The 18,548-nt window shown below is 37.6% G+C and overlaps 1 protein-coding gene across 1 annotated transcript in view; it reads right to left on the bottom strand.

Moving 5' to 3' along the window:
* Positions 1 to 18,548, bottom strand: part of SGCD (sarcoglycan delta) — a 185,628-nt gene that overhangs the window by 68,821 nt on the left and 98,259 nt on the right. Inside the window, exons 4-5 of the mRNA XM_088133885.1 lie at positions 16,702 to 16,789; positions 9,910 to 10,029 (exon numbers count right to left, since the gene is read on the bottom strand). Of these exons, the coding sequence (XP_087990011.1) occupies positions 9,910 to 10,029; positions 16,702 to 16,789 (208 nt within the window). The remainder of the gene's footprint in view (positions 1 to 9,909; positions 10,030 to 16,701; positions 16,790 to 18,548) is intronic.

Genomic DNA, 18,548 nt, shown 5'->3' with positions numbered 1-18,548 from the left:
GGTAGGGAGAAGGAAGCTGAAGGAAGACTACAGTGCCAGGAGTGCCTGATCAGCCCAGGACTAAGATCTCATTTCCGTTACTGGCTGGTTGCAGGTACTTCCAAAAAACTTGTTTACTGGGCTTTGTGTCCACTACCCTTTTTTTGGGGGTGGGGTGTTGAAATCTGCCTTGAGTTGACCCCGCTGGAAGTTTGCCTAGTCTCCACCTTCCTCTGGACAGAAAGGTAGGATGTAAGTAAAATATTAATTGTAAAATAATTCAGAATTATCCACTAGGGTGTCTTAATTCTATTATTTTTTTTCTATTGAGTAGTGCTTGATTAAACTCAAAATACCCAATTTTATTTCATATATTGGTCAACAAAATTTATTTAATTTATTTAAAGGATTTATATGGCTGTCCATCTCACAACAATGACTGTGGGTGACGTACACAGATTAAAACAACCACACCATAAAACCCATGATGCTCAAGTTTGAGCCAATAAACCCCAAATTGCAAAAACAATCTTAATAGCAGAGCTTGTCTAACTTCATAGCTCAAATGCCTTGGGGAACCAGCCGGGTCTTCAAAACCTTGTGAAAGACCAACAGGATGGAGTCATTCAGATCTCTAGAGGGATGCTGTTCCACATGGCAGGTGCTGCCATAGTCAAGGCATGACTCCTGGGTCCAACAAGATTACGATGTTTGATTGACGAGACCCAGATCTTTTCTGCTAGATCTGGTGGGCTGAGCAGAAATAATGGGAGAGAGGTGGTCTTGCGAATAACTTGGCCTTATGCCATGTAGGGCTTTATTGGTGATATCCAGGATCTTGAATCACAGTTGGAAGTCAAATGTGAATTGCATCTAAAATGCAGGTGGCCAAACACAGCTCCAAAGACCCTGTCCATTTCATCAGGGCCAACAGGTTTGAACTCTTCCCAGGTAAGATTCTGCTTCAGGCAATTCCACAGGACTTGTACAGCTGGATTCCAATTCCAAGTGAATCCAAATTACTTAATCTGACAGATGTCTAGAATAGTCCTCACAGCAGCCCTGCAGATGTTCCTGTGACCTCTCCCTACCCAGGAGAGATCAGGTTATTCTGAAGAGAGTCAAATGCCTTTATGAAGATGATGGATGTCTTTTCTAACAACTGCTCATTTGGGGTCATTCTCCCTGGAAGTTCTGCCCTATATTGGAACTGATTATGAGGTATTGATAGATATACTGTATCTTCCATTAATTTATTTAATCTAAAACTAGTAGCACTCATTACAACTGGTAGCAGCAAAATTATTAATTCACTATGAATTTAAAGAAATAGTGGTTTCTTCTCTGTCATGAATCTAATAACAATTTCATTGATGACATTGGAGCTGCTCTTGATTTTTATCTGTTCTGCTGTGCTGCAGTTTTTATTGTACACATTGCCCAGAGACCATCTTTTATTGACTAGTATAAAAGTAAAATGAAGAAATCAATCAATAATAGGAGAGAATTCTCTATTTTTTCTCATCATACGTGAGAAAAACATCATACATGAGAACATCTATTAATTAACATATATATGCACACACATATACACATTATTTCATATACATACATACAAACCTCTAGGTGCTTTAACTCAGCCTAATTTCTATTAATTTCCAGATGCCATGATTCAACAGCCAGGGGTTGGGTAAAGATTACTTTACCCATTCCTTCTAGAAGATGTGCTCTAAGTTCTGCCTATTGTGTCTTTCAAAAATTTTTCTCTCCTCCCTGCCTCATAGCTGGAACTAGCAGCGGCAGAAGATATAGTATGAGCAGAACTGAAGTGGGATTCCATTCAATTTCATTTAGTGTAACTCAAGCATGAATAGAAACCTTTGTTATATCTTTGCTATAAGTCTATCAGTGAGATACATTGACCATTTCTCTGAAGATCATTGACATCTACATCTCAATGGGTCTTTTTAGACCAGCTACTTTGGCCTAAAAAATGGCTTCTTCCTTAATAGCTTGAATCCATTACATTCAATATAGACCCACAACAGCCTTGAGTGATGTCAGCCTTCAAGAACAGATCAAGAAATGTAAACAGCAGAGCATCCAGGTAGACCTAAGGTAGAATCTTGAAGGCCTGTCCAATTTTCTCTTTGTTGCATCTTATATTAAACCCAATCAAGGTGGGGTTATTTTTCCTTCTCATGCTTCCTTCTTTCTCAGAACTCTATAATCACGTCTGCAAGTCTTCCATTAACAGTTTGGTCCTTTCTTCCCCAAGGAAGTTTAGAAATACAAACAACACATTGGTCCTTTTCCAATGACATATTTAACTGATTTAGTGGGGAGCGGAGGGCAGTTGTGGGAACAAAGAAGACATCTTCAAAACATTGATTGGCTGCTGTAAGAAAGCCATGCCTATTGTTACGTTCCTGACCAATGTGGAAGGCACTAAAGATAGAACAAAGCTTTGCCATTACTATCTTTTATAAAAGAACTAGTAGGAATCTTGGAGAAAATGGGAGAAGACTTACTAAATTAAGATTTCTGACGCATTTAGTGTGACTGTGTATTGCCGGTAAGAAGATTCAAGCTGATTAATGTCTTACTGGGTTAAACGTATTACATGAATAAGACGACTACCCTTGCAAGGCAGCCAGATCTTTCTGACTTTTATTTTCATCATTGTTTGAAAGAAAGTTTTATTTTCACCTAACTCCAGAAAAATAAAATCCATTCAGATGAGGCTTCAAATGGATATGTATCCATAATTAAACTGTGCAGGATAAACACACACATGCGCGCGCACACACACACAATCTAATCTTTAAATAAAACATGGGATCTGTATTTTGTAAGAATCAATTCAAATAATGTTATTTTTAAATATACAGGCTAGTTACTAATAAACAGAGAGATGTTGTAAAATCAGTTATCATATTTTTGGCACCAACATGTATCTCCTGCTTTTGACATTCAAATCTCTGGCTGCTAGACCTCTAAATTGGTAGACCTTCCTCCGTTATTTCCTATGAAAAATATCAGCAGCTATTGTTGTCTTATAAACATGTATCTCATGATGGATGCTTCTCCAATATGGATTGAAAGTGGCTAAAAAGTTTCACTGTTGACCCAAGGCATATTTACTGCATTTCAGCTAAGTTTAACAATCTCTTGTACGTAGTGCATAATAGTCTTCTCTTAATCCATAAGGCAGAATGCCAGTAATCTCAAAGATGTAGTTGGGCAAGATAATTAATTTCAGTAAATATTATTATCATTCAGTGCCTAATGGTACAACATTAGAGTCTCAAATAAATGCTGGAAATTGTTGTATTATTCCAAACCAGCTTTGTCTGCGATTTGTAACAATTGTCCACATTGATTTGATTCCAACTAGCTTTTTCTCCTTTTAGTGGGGTGTAATTTTTTTTTTTTTTTTTTTACCATTGGAGTTAATCCCTAAATATATTGGTTGGTTGCACTACACAAGCAACCCAATTGTTTGCTGTAAATAGATGGCCTATAAAAGCCACATTCGTATTTCCATCTCATTATATAGGTGTCTTGGTGTAATGCACAATCCCATCCACTAGGTGGAGCGTGGAGTCCTTGAGGTTCTCTGAGCTTGGTGGTTTCCTTGCAGATGAAACTTCTGCAAAACAAAACAGCCAAGCTCAGAGAACCCCAAGGACTCCACAGTACAACCCTGAGATACAGATATTCTCTTCTACTGGCACTCGGTGGTTTGAAAGTTTGGAAGCCTAACATAGCCAAAAACGTATTATTTCTGTAACATCTTATGAATAAGATTTCTGCCTCTTCTACTTGACTACTATTGTCCACCATGAGTTAGACACAAGATATGCTATAAGGAATCCTCCTCCAATTACAGAAAAGCTCCCCCCCCTCTCGTTTGAGCTTACCAGGATCCTTAAAAAAATGTGAGAACAATATGTTCACTTTTTTCCCAGGAATACTGAGAGGGTTATTAGACAAAAGTGGAAAGTGAAATATTACACATATTCGCCTCTATTGAGACAAAAGTGGATTCCTCCCGTGAGATAACATGAGATGTCCCCTCTGGCGATCAAACTCATTATAGATTACAAATGTGCAATTGTACAAAATCTTCAAATATCCCGTTGTTTCCATAGACAGGGAAGAGGCAGCTGCTCTCTTCAAAACAAGCCTTTTCTCCCAAGCCTCTGAGAAGAAAAGCCATAATACCAGGTGTGTATTGCTAACTAACCCTAATCAGTTCTATCCATGCTCATTTCATCTGCATATAAAAAGAGTTGCAATGAATCTGCAAAACAGCACAGGTTAATCTTTTTGCAAAAGAATTAGAAGGGTAAGAAGATGGAAAAGCTGATAGTCTGGAAATACCCTAATCTTCTACTGCCGTAGAATATTAAATAGGACAGTGGGAGATCTAACTACTCCAAGTTCGCTTCCACAACACTAGTGTCTTAGTAGTCCTTCTGGCCTGGGGCTTGCCATATTGGCAACGGCCTGTCCATAACTTGTATCACAACAGTTTGGATGTTGTGTAGCTCTTTAAAATGTTAGTATCCTGCTTTTCTTTCCACAACAAACAAACAGATCATTCAGGATCAACCAACCAGAAAGTAATTGATGAAACAAATAAACTTCAGCCTTACTCCACTAGTTCTAGACAAAGTCCAGCTGTTTAAGGTGAGATTTGCCTGTCATAGAAGTGAAGAGGCAAACTGGTGTTTGGTAAGAAGCAGCCCCTGGACTCTTCAGCCATGGGATTTATTACGCCAGATAGGACAAACATTACTAATCAAACTTCAAGATCTCTGAGTGTGCATATTTCTTCTTCTCATCAGGGCTTCAATACCATAATGTTTGAAACCAATGATGATTGCATGTCAGTGGTTGTTTTCTTACAGGCTAATTTGACCACAGTTTATTTTCTTAAAAAACTCATTCTAATTTAAATTACTTTATATTTAATTAAAATGCTTTTGTGTAGTGACAATAATATTACTCTGGTAATTACAATCAAGTGGCATCTAGAGGGCATATTTAAAACTAATCTGGAGAATAAAAAGAACTAATTAACAGAATAATGCTTTATGATTACCCTTTATTTATAAGTGTTATAATGTTCAATTTTCATTAAAATAAATCAGTAATTAATGTATATCAAAGCTAATTTCCAATGTTTTCTTATTAAAACCTCACTTGTTGCTCCAAATGAGCAACAGTAGCTTCTCTTCTAAGGAAATAAAAAGCATACTCGTAAGACAAGATAACCAACAAAATCATTTACAAGTATAATTAAGGGCTTCATGTATCATCAACCACTAAGAACTCTGGGTTCCATTTTAGAAGCAATATACGCAGTTGCTCAGGAATGCCTACCTACTGTACCTTATAAAGAAACCTGCCATTTTGTTAAGAAAACTCTTCCACAGTTTAGAGTTGCTGCTACCCTTAATCAATGGAGCAGAAAACACTAGCATAATGTTTATATCCTTACCCATCCTGGAGCAGATCTATCTACATGGTTGCTATGAGGCGACACTGACTCGATGGCACAAGATTTAATTTTGTATATTCATCTCTCTTTCTCTGAGCAAATGACAAATCTACCATTTACATTATTTTCTTAAACATATATTTCTCTACCTTGAGACTAATGATTTATTGATATAAAAGTGATTTTAACCACAGTGGGTGAACCTCCAAACATGACTAAATCCTGCAGTAATCAAAGGGCCACAATGCCACAAAGATGCAACTAAATTTGAATTGAGAAAAAATAATTTACAATGAACTTGCACCTAACACTTCTTAAAGAATTTAAAATAAAAATATAATTTAAAAATCCCTTTTAAAAATCTATGATAAATTAATCCACTCTTGCTAGCTTTTGTATGAATACGTAGAAAATTCAAATTTTGGGCTCAGACTTTTATTTTAATTAGATGTCTCCATAAACTTAAAGTGTTACATATGAAGGAGGTCTGACCTGAGAAGGGCATAACTTTGAAGTCTTGCCTTTTGGTCCACAGTCCAAATTCTATGCAATGCTGGCAAAGATTTAAAATCTAATCTCACAAAGAAGCTGTCCCAGCATTACCAACAACGGTTTGGGAAAGTCTGTACCTTGATCATAAAATACATGCTTTGCATTGCAAAACAACTAAAGTTAAAGTGGGTAATGAGGAATGTAACACCTAAAAACTTTGGGAACTACAATCAGGCAATACTAGACTAGGTCATAGGTCACTATTCTGGTCCCTGTGGGTACCAGAACATTCACCTTACTCTTAAATATTGCCAGAATCATCTCAAAATTAAATACAAATTAAAAATTGTAAAAGAAAAATCTTTCAAGAACTGCAGAACTTATGAGATTTCAGCTTTCTTATATGAGATCTTGAAAAATGTTAATGTTTTTGCATAGGATCTCAGGGTGAGATCACAAATGCCTTGCAATCTCATAAGATTTTCATCATGGGGATAGTCATGATGATATCTGAGACCTGAAAAAATTGCTGATGCTGGGTTACATGCACATAATGGCCTGAGTTGGTAATAATAAAAGGCTGCCAACTTACATATGTACAAATGCCTTAATGATTATCATGATAATTACGTGCCATCAAGTCATTGTCCACTGTTACAAACCAACCACATAGACAGATTTTCTCCATGATGATCTGTCCCTAACCTGGTCCTTCAGCTCTTCCAATGGTGCACTCATTGATACTGTAACTGAGTCCATTCACCTTGCTGCTGGGCATCCTCTTCTCTTTCCTTCCACCTTTCCCAGCATTCCAGCCTTCTCCAGAGTGCTGGGTCTTCACATAATGTATCCAAAGTAGGATAATTTGATCCTGACAAATTCCTTAATGCATGCCAATAAAAATGAATTACACGTTAAATGTTTCTTTCAAACTTCCCTTCGTCATGAAAAAGGTTATAATATATTCTATGCTCCTCATGGCTGGTAGTTTGCAAAACAAAATATACATTAATGCTTTTTTTTTAGTACTAATTTTCAGATGTTTTAAACAGTGTTTTTCTCTCCTTTCCTGGTTTTAGTGCTGGAAAAGATGTGAAGAATTCAAATCAAAAAGAGACTTCCTTATTGCTTTTATTACTTGAAGGCTCCATAACTTATTTAGAGGGTAAACTTCAGGTCAAACTTTAAACAAATACAAAGGAAAGGAAATAATTATCATTAACCAGATTAAAAATAGAATATGTACCCAATCATTGCTGCTCTAACCTCTCCAAGACAACTTTCATGCCAGATTATAGTTTTGTATTTCTTTTTTTGTAACAAGGACATGTAAGGGAATAACAAGAGTATGTGAAGACTGATCACACAGGAAAGAGATACTAGGGGAACCTGGACTTTGCCAATGCTGGTAGAAGTTATTAGTAGACATACCCCACCCCAAGCTAATTTGACCACAGTCAAAATAAGAAAGAAGTATAACACATATCAAACAGTTTGGTCCTTCAAACCCAGATATAACATAATCTCAGTTCTGACGTCATAGTCTCTTTTTCCTTTGATGTCTCTTTTAAGAGAGAGAAAGAAAAGCGGAGAACATTTTGCTGCAGACATAAATACCATATCTCTGAAAATATACAAATTTCCCATTTTGTTAAAAAAAAAATCTGGATTATTGGTCTTTTTGAAGCTATAAAATATTGAAATATAAATCTTTTTAATAACAAATATACATCTACACAAAACTCTCAGAAGAGATACTAAAAATAACGACACCCCCCCTTTGCAGCTAATTATCGGTTTATTGGCCATGAGTGAAACCAGCTGCAAATGTTGTTAAAATCTTTATCAAAAGTAGTATAAACAAATATCTGTAGATGTGGTCAATTTGTATTCTTTCATCAGAGATTCTGGAAGTCCCAAAAGCATGCATAATTAGGTCACTAGATGGAAGATACTTGAAGGCATAAAAACATGATTGTTAATACTTGCATCATAAGGATTAGGGGAAGAAACGGAAAACATTTTTTTTGTGAGTGTGAAGCGGTTTCTGCTGATGGAACAGGAAGAGAGTGATTTTCTGTCATTCTGCAGTCCACTTCATACCCTTAAATATCCTCCAGAAGATTTCCAATTCTCCAGAGTGGATTTGAAGGGTGTGTGAGAGGAAAATTTTAGTAGCCTTCTATATGTTTTAATGTTAGTTTTGATTGCATTTGATAAAGCCAGGTTAGCTTCTTGTGACCTGTAGGGCAATGACAGGAAATGTCAAGTGCAAGACTAAGCAACTTGCTGATGGGAATAGAACAGGAAAGTATGGTAAAATTAGCACCAAGGACGTTACGAATCAGTTGCTAAACCTAGGAGTCATGTCTGTGGTTTGTGGTTTTTGAGGATAAAAGGGATTGCATCTGAGGGGGTCGGGGCCACACGGCTAAGCTGTCTTACCTGACCGCTTGCTCGTGATGGTGGGCATTGCAATGTGAGTCTAAGTGGGTGGTTCGCATTGAGGTGTGGATCTAAGTGTGTAGTACCATGTATGCTATTGGTTGAACTTTACTTGCTTGCTGAACTAACATTTAATAAAGCTTTTAGAACTTTGAAGTGACTTGTTTTATAGTGTGTCTGCCTCCCGTGTTTAACGTGGTTTTTCCCCTGACAGGTGTGCAGGGAGATGTAGGTAGAAGAAAAACAATGGAAATTCCAGATATTTGCTTATAAAAAACTGAATTCCATTTTACCACATAATGGCAACAGTTGATGTTATCTTCTACTGCCTAAGTAAGAAAGTCCTGTAGCTTGCAGACAGGACACAATTTTTGGCTAGGCAAACACAGGAATGGCAACTACTCCTGTTCTTCCTCTTTCTACTTCAGAGTTTTTTCTAAAAACCCAAAGTGGAACAAAAATGTGCTATGTTTGGTCTTGACAGAGAAACCCTACTATAGACTGCTGATTGTGCATCTTATCACTAGATGTAAACAATCTAAGTATATAGAATGCTTTTCTTAAAGTCACTGATTACATTTTCTCCAGAATAAAAACTGTTTTAAAAATTTATATAATTATATAATAAATTTAAAAGCAAAGAAGTACACTGTGGCTTCAGGTTATGAAGGATGGTGGAGGGAGTGTGAGGGACATTTCATTCATTCATTCATTCATTCATTCATTCATTCATTCATTCATTCATTCAATTCAGAGGCCACCAGACCCCAGATGACTCTGGATAGCTTATGTTAAAGTAGTAGGAAGAGTAAAAAAAGAACAGATCACAAGTGCTCAGAAGACAGACTCTAAATAACAATAAAACAGCCTACAGGGGCTCAACCACCATTTGGCCCTAACGTCTGTCAGAACAGCCAAAATATTTTAAGTGATTTAAATAGTCTTAGCTGTATCTTCACACCTGGATGAAATAAATTGCAGATTTCTAAAGTGATATAAATGCTGGCAAAAAGAAAACAAACAAACAAAAAACCAAACCAAATGCCTTTAATGCAGAATGTGAGATTGGAATGTGCAGCACTGTTGCTTCCATTACTGAAGACAGAATGCCATTTCATTTTTAAGCTTTAAGGCATAAAAACCATTTAGAAATGGGTTTAGATGTAATGGCATGGTTCACGTGCCTACATCTGCCTGCAAAAACATGAGGAACAAAGGAGTATGTCTTTCAGAACAGACTGTTTCAGAATGTATGCAGTGCTACTGAAGCTATGATGATGGTCACCATCCCAGCCTCCTTATCCTAAAAGTCTGTATTAAAGAAAGCTGAACATTTCATGAAATCGCAGAAACATTTGATCAATTTTCACTGAAGCCAAGAGATAATTCTTCTACAATGACTGTAAAAGAGATCATACACATAAACTATTTTCAAGGTAATCAATATGTTGATAATAAGAGAAGCTTTGATGAATATTGTTTACCTAAAACTTTCAGTCTCTCTGCTCCAACGACCACTTCATTGTCATCTGCAGAAAATAACAATTTCCCTGAAGTGGTTAGCACTTGAAATTTTTGGCTGTAGGCTTCCACTGCTCTGGGACCTAAAGAAAAGAAAGAATTTAGTGGTCTATATGACTAAATTAATCTTGGAGATCATATATAACTAATCTTTACTGAGCATGATGAACAGAACTGCATGGAGCAGGTTATCTAACAAACCTAAATAAATCATGCTACTTGAAAGACTGATAAATATGCCTGCTACATTCTACTATATTTATGTTATTTTAAATTAGTCAAATATGTATTTTACCTTTGGGCTCTTTCAAAAAAAAAAATCAATACTCTATTGTTTGTTACAGATTTGAGCACTGTCATAGAACTTTATCAAGTTGTTCTTAGTAGCTAAAAACCTCTGAAATTATGGACCAGGAGCTTCAACATTTATCCCCAACAAAACCCCTGTGATTTAGGCTGGACTGGAAGAAAGGGAATGGCCCAGGGTTATCACTAAGCTTGAGTTTGGTTGCCCCGTTTCAGACTATTAAAAGATGCTGTGGCTCATTTCATAAGATGCCTTTTAATAAAACTTGTTAGTCTGAAAAGATGCTACCAGACTCCTCCTGATTTTTGGATACCATAGGCCAGTGTTTCTCAACCTCAGCAACTTTAAGACGTGTGGACTTCAACTCCCAGAATTCCCCAGCCAGCATACTGGCTGGGAAATTCTGGGAGTTGAAGTCCACACGTCTTAAAGTTGCTGAGGTTGAGAAACACTGCCATAGACTAACACGGCTCACCTCTGACAGTGCCAGTTAGACTAGGATTGGGTCTCCACATTCCACCTACATAAAATTCTCATTCAGAAACCCTGGGTAGCATTCAAAGTATTTATTGTGGCATTTGTATGCCATCCATTCCTCCATATTTCTAAGAGGCTTACAAAAATACAAAAGCAACCACAAAAAGGTAAATAAAAACAAAGAATATAAAAAAGCCAGAAGAACTTAACGTTATCATGATATGATATGAGTAAATAAACATGGTTTTAGCCCACTCATACACTGTAATAAAGAGAAGGCTTCCTTTAGTACTACAGCAGTGGCAGTTTGTTTCATAACAAGGGACCTGCCATACAGAACATCGAATTTTCCACAGATATTTCTAAATATCTTGTCTGGACCCCACCAATTGGATTTAGATAAACTGGTTTGTGCACTTAACTAAAGTAGATGTATAATAAGAAGCAACACATTCCCTTCTTTCTGAATAGAAAGTTCCCTTCCATCTATGGAAGGCTTTTATTCAGCAGAGGGATTCCACTGGTGGGAAGACACATTTTGCAATTCCCAGCATCACCTCCCATAACATAGTTGACAGATTCATCAATCAGTGAAACAACACATTCAGAGGGTATAAGTTGCACCAGCGGGAAGTCATTTGTTCTCCCTATTTCTGAGCGGAAGCAAATCCTGAACAGAGCTCCACGTAAAGAAGTCTGTCTGTCTGTCTGTCTGTCTGTCTGTCTGTCTGTCTGTCTGTCTGTCTGTCTGTCTGTCTGTCTGTCTGTCTGTCTGTCTATCTATCTATCTATCTATCTATCTATCTATCTATCTATCTATCTATCTATCTATCTATCTTTCTATCATCAGGTTCTCTCAACAACATTCAGCCACTGGTGTGTCTGACACTATCACAGGCAAAGATAAACTATTCTCAAAAACAAAAGGCCGACAGCCATGAAAAGGAATTTTAGCCAAACTTGATTGACTAGAACATTTTAAATGTTCTGATTATTCTTCCAAGATTCTAGAAAATACTGTTTGGCCTGGGCTCAGTTTACAGTATATTGAAGGGGGAAAAAAGGATGTCCCATAAAGAACCACAGAATTCCAACCCCCCCTACTGAAATATGGAAAACAAAAATGTTTTCCATGGTGCAGTTTATTCTTCTCCTCTAACATAAAACCAAGCCTCAAAATAGGTACATTAAACCTCCTAGACTTTTAATGAATCTATCTTGAATAAAATGCCTGAACCTCTTCTTCCATATATCTTTTCCATTTCTTTGTCACAACTTCTACAACTTCTGACTCCTCCCTCATTATTAAAAAAATACAGCCTGTCCTTCATTCAACATAAAGTTGGGCACCACTGTTCTATACCTATTAAGGTTCTCTTGCTGCCTTTTAATGAAGAGGAAAATTGTATTTAAGCAGTTATGATACTGTGCCAAGTGGCTTTCTTTGAAGACATTTTCTCAAAATTGATCTGTAACAATATCCACATCATAGATTAAGCTTTCCCTTCTACAGACATTTCTGGACCTCACTTAAAACGTAAGAAGACTGTGTTACAATGAACTTGTATAAGGAGTAGAAGGTATTTGACACCAAACATAGCTGTGTAGTCCAAGGAATAGATTAGGAAATAAATTCATTCAAGCGTAGGAACAGGGCCCAGCTAGACAGATACAGGAGTGAGGGAAAAGTTACTTCCATTCTAAATATAGTTTTAAATTAAATACATATAATACAGTTGAATTATATTAACACTGACAATTCCCTGGTCACTATTATGCAGTTCCAAAGGGGCATGTATTTTTTTATCCGTTTAATACATTTTGTGTTAGATTACCACTGTGAAATTAGTTCAGTTTTTGCATTATTTCAATAAAATGGAATCCACCGTGAAAGGGGCCATGTGGCATTCTTGTAGCTGCAAATGTACCCCATTCCTCACATTCCACAGCCGTCATTGCTGTCCTATTACTTCCTAAATAGGAGTGAGGTTAAGACATTATTATAGCATTACTATTACCGTTATTATTGCCATTTTTAAAGTTATCTGTAATATCAGACTATATGTGGTTCATCACTTGCAAAAAGCTACCAAGATAATATGGGAACTGATTTTTACAACTGAAGTAAAAGACCCTAGTGGTTAAGGCTCCAGGCTAGGAAGCAGGAGACTGTGAGTTCTAGTCCTGCCTTTGGCATGAAAGCCGACTGGTTGACTTTGGGCCAGTCACTCTCTCTCAGCCCAACTCACCTTTCAGGGTTGTTGTTGTGGGGAAAATAGGAGGAGGAAGGAGTATTAGGTATGTTCACTGCCTCAAGTTATTTATAAAAATAAGAAAGGTGGGATAAAAAATAATCTAAAAAAAAAAAAGGAAAGGAAATAAATAACTCAGTCAAATTCTAAATGTGATGTTTTACATACCATTCAAATCAGATGCTACAGGGTTGAAATCAACTCCTGGGCAGCACCATTTCTCAAAGGCAGCAAGAATTAATAACCAAAGATGTTATTATGAAAACTTTGTTACATTAACTTTTAAACTTGCATAGATAGATGAAAATAAGTGGATTCCTCACCTCCTGTCTGATGGAAGAGATAGGAATTAATCTCTACTGGGTTACTCTGTGCTACAGCTGTTGGAGACTGTATCTCTTTCCATCTGTGAGCCTTTTGAACATTAAGAAGGGGAAGATTTTTCACACACTGTCCATCTCTTACCCGCCTGTCTTGTGCCTGACTGCCTAATTTGTATTTTTGTTTTCTCCCTTTTCCCCTTTGCAGAATCTCTCCCTTGCAGTGGGGAGAGGTTGCTTAAAGAAGCGATCTCTTCCTGAACTGCTTTTCTTCATAGTGCAGCGCTTCTCTGAAAAGTGCTAGCCGCAGGTTAACTAGCACCCTCAGCTGGCTTGCGCTGTTATCTGAAATTGGCAAAGGCCCCATTCAGTTTCACTTTAAAGGTTTTCTTGGGCTATTTGAAGGGGCTCCAGGATCTCAGCCGCCAGCACACTAAGCAAACAGCTGGCGCCAAGGCATTCCTTTCAGTGGGTATTCCCCATTGTGCGCTTGCTTACTCTCTTGTAATCTTTTCCTTTTCAATGGATGTAAATACAAACATTAATTTCTCCTTGCTAATTATCCCAGAACAAAGGGTGGGGATTCCAAGGGGTGGGGGACTGGGGAAAAGGGGCTATAAGATTCACCCCTTTTTCCCAGCTTCCTCATGAATCGAGTTCTGGAACATAACCTCCCCCTTCGTTAGGGTTCACCCGGCTGTTTTGGGGTTATATCCTTCTAACGCTGTTAAGTATTCAGGGGCGATTTCTTAATAAACTTTTTTCAGTCCTACAAATTGTACATTATGTGTCGACACGCAGATTAACAGAAACACAGTTCCATAGTTAAGTGAGTCTCTGTGTTTAAGAGACAAAGAGAACTCCCTCCAACTTTATCTCTCTTCAAGATGTAGTTTAGACAGAATCAAGGCTTTCCTATCCTGTGTATTTCTTAATAAATCTATCTTATCAAGCATATTCTAGATTTGGTATTCCATTAGATGGAACTGGTGGCCTGAAGAAGGAGGAACTGTGTGTATTTTCATGGACAGATCACTTTGATCAGTTTTAGACTGATTGATTACAAAGGTTAACATTAAAATGCTGATAGATTTGACTAGTCTCATAGATACACTTGGGGATCTTCCTGCTTTCTTTATTGATGATGGCATCACCTCTAAGCCTATCCCTTTACAAAAGAAATTAATGTCCTTTTATTCATTCTGGCCTTTTCCCTTTGGTTGGCTACACTTTTAGGTGTTATTCATGCCATTTTAAAAATTATACCCTAATAGTTTTATGTTATGTTTTCTTGTTTCCTGTTAGCTACTTTGAAAACCCTGTGGGTAGAAACAAAGGGTACAGAATGAATGAACGAACGAATGAATGAGACAATCTAGAAATCATTCTTCTCATACTCTTTGTAATAACACCCTTTCAAATTTCCACTTACGACCCACTGTAAGCCAATGTCACACTCCACAGACACTCTGATGATAAACATGGACAGCACTGTATAAACATTTCCCCTATGACTACTCCACAAAGCTCATTCCATTTTCAATTTTAGTTTTACTTAAATTGGTATTGTTAGTTCTACTTAAGTTGCCACTGTTTGTATGGGCATACACAGAACTGTTTTAAAATAAATCTTCCTGATTCTGTTTAACAGAACTCAAATGCATATTTTTTCACATCAATCTACAAATAAGTTATCTACAGAAATGATCACAACACCCTTCCCCCTGTGCAACACAAAACACCTGAAGTTTTCAGATTGATTTATAAAATATTTATTGAATCCCCCCAATCTCTACTTCCCCCAAGACGCAGAATCTCAAATTTGAATGTTTAGAGCAAGGTCCCTGAAATAAAAATTAGACATCCAACAAAAGCCACAGCCTATACAGTTATTAGGGCTGTACAAAGCTGGGAAAAAATAGTGAGCTTTGACAGTGCTTCAGATGAAATACTCCTTTGAAGCTGCTTCATGAAATAATGTGAACTCCTGCTTCTAAAGCTCAAAGCAAAGTGACCACATTGCTCGGTATCACTTTTGGGTCCTCTAGTACTTCTATTAGTTAGAAGACTTCTGGCTATGAAAGCATTGGGGGAGGTCCCCAATGTGACCCCAAGCCCCTCACTGAGGAGTTAAGTGAATGAGATGGAATAGTGAAAAAATATGCATTTCTTTCTACATTATGCCAAGACCTGAACTATATACATTTTTCTTATTTACAAAAGTGGTGTGCATTTCTTTTTTTTAATTAGCCATCTTGAAGAATTCTAGCTGCAAAACGTGCATGCAATTACACTAGATGTGGCTTCCTCTGGTTTGCCCTTCTTGAATAAATGTGTCCCTTCATGAAACTCAAAGGCAAAGTTGCACCTTTTGAGAGCCTCTCACAGTCCAGCAGTTTTGGCCAATGGCACAAGTCTTCTGTCTGTAATATCTGCATGGTCTTTGTGATTCCTTTGCTCCTACAACTGCTATATACAACTGCTATAATTTCTATTCTTCAGCTGTTGTTGGTGCAACTCTACATGTTCTGCCTACCAACAGCAGATGTTCCACCAACTTTCCTGAATGTGAGAATTCAAGATTGACTTTGTGTCCCTTCCTCAGGGCCATTTTCACACATATAATTAAAGTAAATGCTGACCAAGGCCCTATATTTAATTATTTAGCCTGCTGACTGGAAGACAGAGGTCTTAAAAAAAAAGCCAGGTGATCTAACTTCACCCAGAATGATATGTGGTCGCATGGTTCTCATCTTCCAATCCCAACCCCAACCCCAACCCTGGGCTGTATTCTTTGCTGCCATTGTGCTCCTGCTGTAAAAGCACACCCGTGCTTAGAGGTGGCAGGTCTGCTGGGGAATTTCTGAAGCATCCACTTCCCTGTCAAACATGGAGTGTAGCATTTTGTGAACATAAATGGCACTCATCCACATGAGGGATTTTTAAAAGATTTTTGGAAATCTTTTAAAGACAGAGTACTTCTGTGCCATGAATATTAATCAGTAAAGTGCCAGTTGTTTCAGGTACATGTAAAGTATCCGGGGATAGTCTTCTGCTTGTTGCAAATCCCTGAGATGGCTAGCACTTTACTGATTAATATTTATAATCGTATCAGAAATGACAATTTTATTCTTAAATTCTGCTTGGAGAAGGGAGCACTTGTTTCTCGATCTGCTCTCAAACGAAGCGAATTCTCAGTGTCCTGAACACAATGGCTTCTTCAGTTCACAACCAGCATTTTTGTTTCTTAAGTTTTACAGGTACAAGCTGGGGTCATGGCTTGTATCAACCGAGGTATGTTAGTGATGGTTATTCCAAGGACTAATGATCACAGAATATCTCATCATCATGCCCTTTTAGTTCCCTTTTTCTCTTCCTCAGATATTTCCTTTGCCTTACCTGTTACCAGACGTGTAAGAACTTTACTGTCCTCATTGAGAATGTTCACTGTAACATTCTGAGCAGATTGGAAGTACAGAGGGTTGCCCTACAATAGGAGCACAAGAAAAAGAAATTAATGAGGCGGACATTACTTCCCATAAGAAAATGCACTGTCTCTGATCCTCTTCCTAACCCAGCAGGGCAGAAATGTCCAGATCAGTATTGTGCCTATTTGGTGAAATTTTCCATGGCTTCTTTTCAGTTGTTCAACAGAATGCCTGCAAAAGTAGAGCTCTGTACAAATACCAAGAAAATGTAACTTTTTTTAAGGTACAGAAATGAGTTACGTGGATTTGCTTCTATGTGACAGTAAATTGCATTTTGAAGTTTGATCTGAGGCATAGTCAGTATTATTCTGCCTGGTATTAGTCCGAAAAAAAATCAAAACAGATAGGTGGATAAAAGGGAAGATTTATTGAATGGAGTGTTGAATGTTACTAGCAACTATACTGATTTGTTATTGCCTCACATGCATTTCAAGTTACTTTTTCCTCTACCACCTTTTCTTTTCATCTTTTTTTTTTTTAAATCAAGTCCATCAGACTACTTCCTCAGCTCTCAATTGCTAACTGCCATCATGATATAGGAGATTTGCCTCATTTTGGTAAAATTTTAAGTGCTTCTTTGAAAACACAAAGTTAACTACCTATGTACAGTAAAGACACAAAATGTCAATGGCTGTGAAACCCAGTTTTCAACCTGAGTTTCCATGAAGATCAGAAAGGCCCAATGTTTCATATGCTTTGCTCATTCTCTCACTTCCTTTGTGAGTCTATATATGGTATTCAAACCTAAAACATAGAATTGTGGCCTGGACATGGGTACCAAATGTTACTCTGTTATGTCATTGTCCAAGAGAATTATCCTGCTACTTAAAACTTGAATCTCCATTGGAAAAAAATAAAAATAATCAAAACTGAATAAAAAGGTTCATATGGCTTAGCCACAAGATTTTTTTTTAAATCCTAATATCTTTTTTCCCTAATGTATCTTAAGATGTTTGGGTTCAAAATGTAATGTGATGTTGACACATATTTATTGAATTGTAATAACTTTTTTAAATGGGGAATTAGTGGCATACTGGTCAGAAGAGTAATGCCATGATTCACTGGCATGCAAATCATCCTTCTGGACCAGATCTAAAGTGGAAAATGGGAACTGCCTCAACTGCCTGGTTTTTGGCATTACCAAAGATGGCCTAGCCATGCTCTTCTCAAGCTCCACACAGCTGATCAAGATCAAGGAAGCAAGAACTACACAGACATCAGAACGATCACTTTAGTTAGGGGTAAATACAGAATTCTAAAAATTGTGAGAGGGATTTCCCATCCTCATTTATAGTAAATCCATAAAGCAGAGTTTCTGAATGATCTGAAACACTATTTCACAGGTTTATCTCTGCTAAGTTGTTATTTATGAGATAACTTGTCATTTGACTTGCCCACTCTTTAGATGGTTTATGTCTAGTCTCTCTTCCATTCCTTTCCCAGTCTGTCCACAAAGTCTCACCCAACTCCCCTCTCTTGCTCCCCACCCCCCTCCACCATGGAATGGAAAGGAAGTGAAGACCCCTTCCTGTCCTGCAACTTTTCAAGCCAAACTCCACTGGAAAGCTGCAGAAGAGACAGGCATGGCTGCCTGACTGACTGACCCTTGTACAGAGCAGTGTCTGAGTCTAAGGAAGAAGACTAAGGTGGAAGTGGGGGTGAGAACAAGGAGTAAGTGTCATCTTCCAGTCTGAATCAGGAGTAGCTGAAGACAGTTTCACGGGTTTCTGCTTAGAGGGCTACTGCAGATGCACAAGC

This window comes from Python bivittatus, unplaced genomic scaffold, assembly GCF_059951505.1.
Source record: "Python bivittatus isolate LINGU-HERP-01145 unplaced genomic scaffold, Pbiv_v1 ctg000080_np1212, whole genome shotgun sequence".
Taxonomy (NCBI): Eukaryota; Metazoa; Chordata; class Lepidosauria; order Squamata; family Pythonidae; genus Python; species Python bivittatus.
The sequence above is the reverse complement of the archived record's forward strand: the minus strand, read 5'-3'. Positions and strand labels throughout refer to the sequence as shown.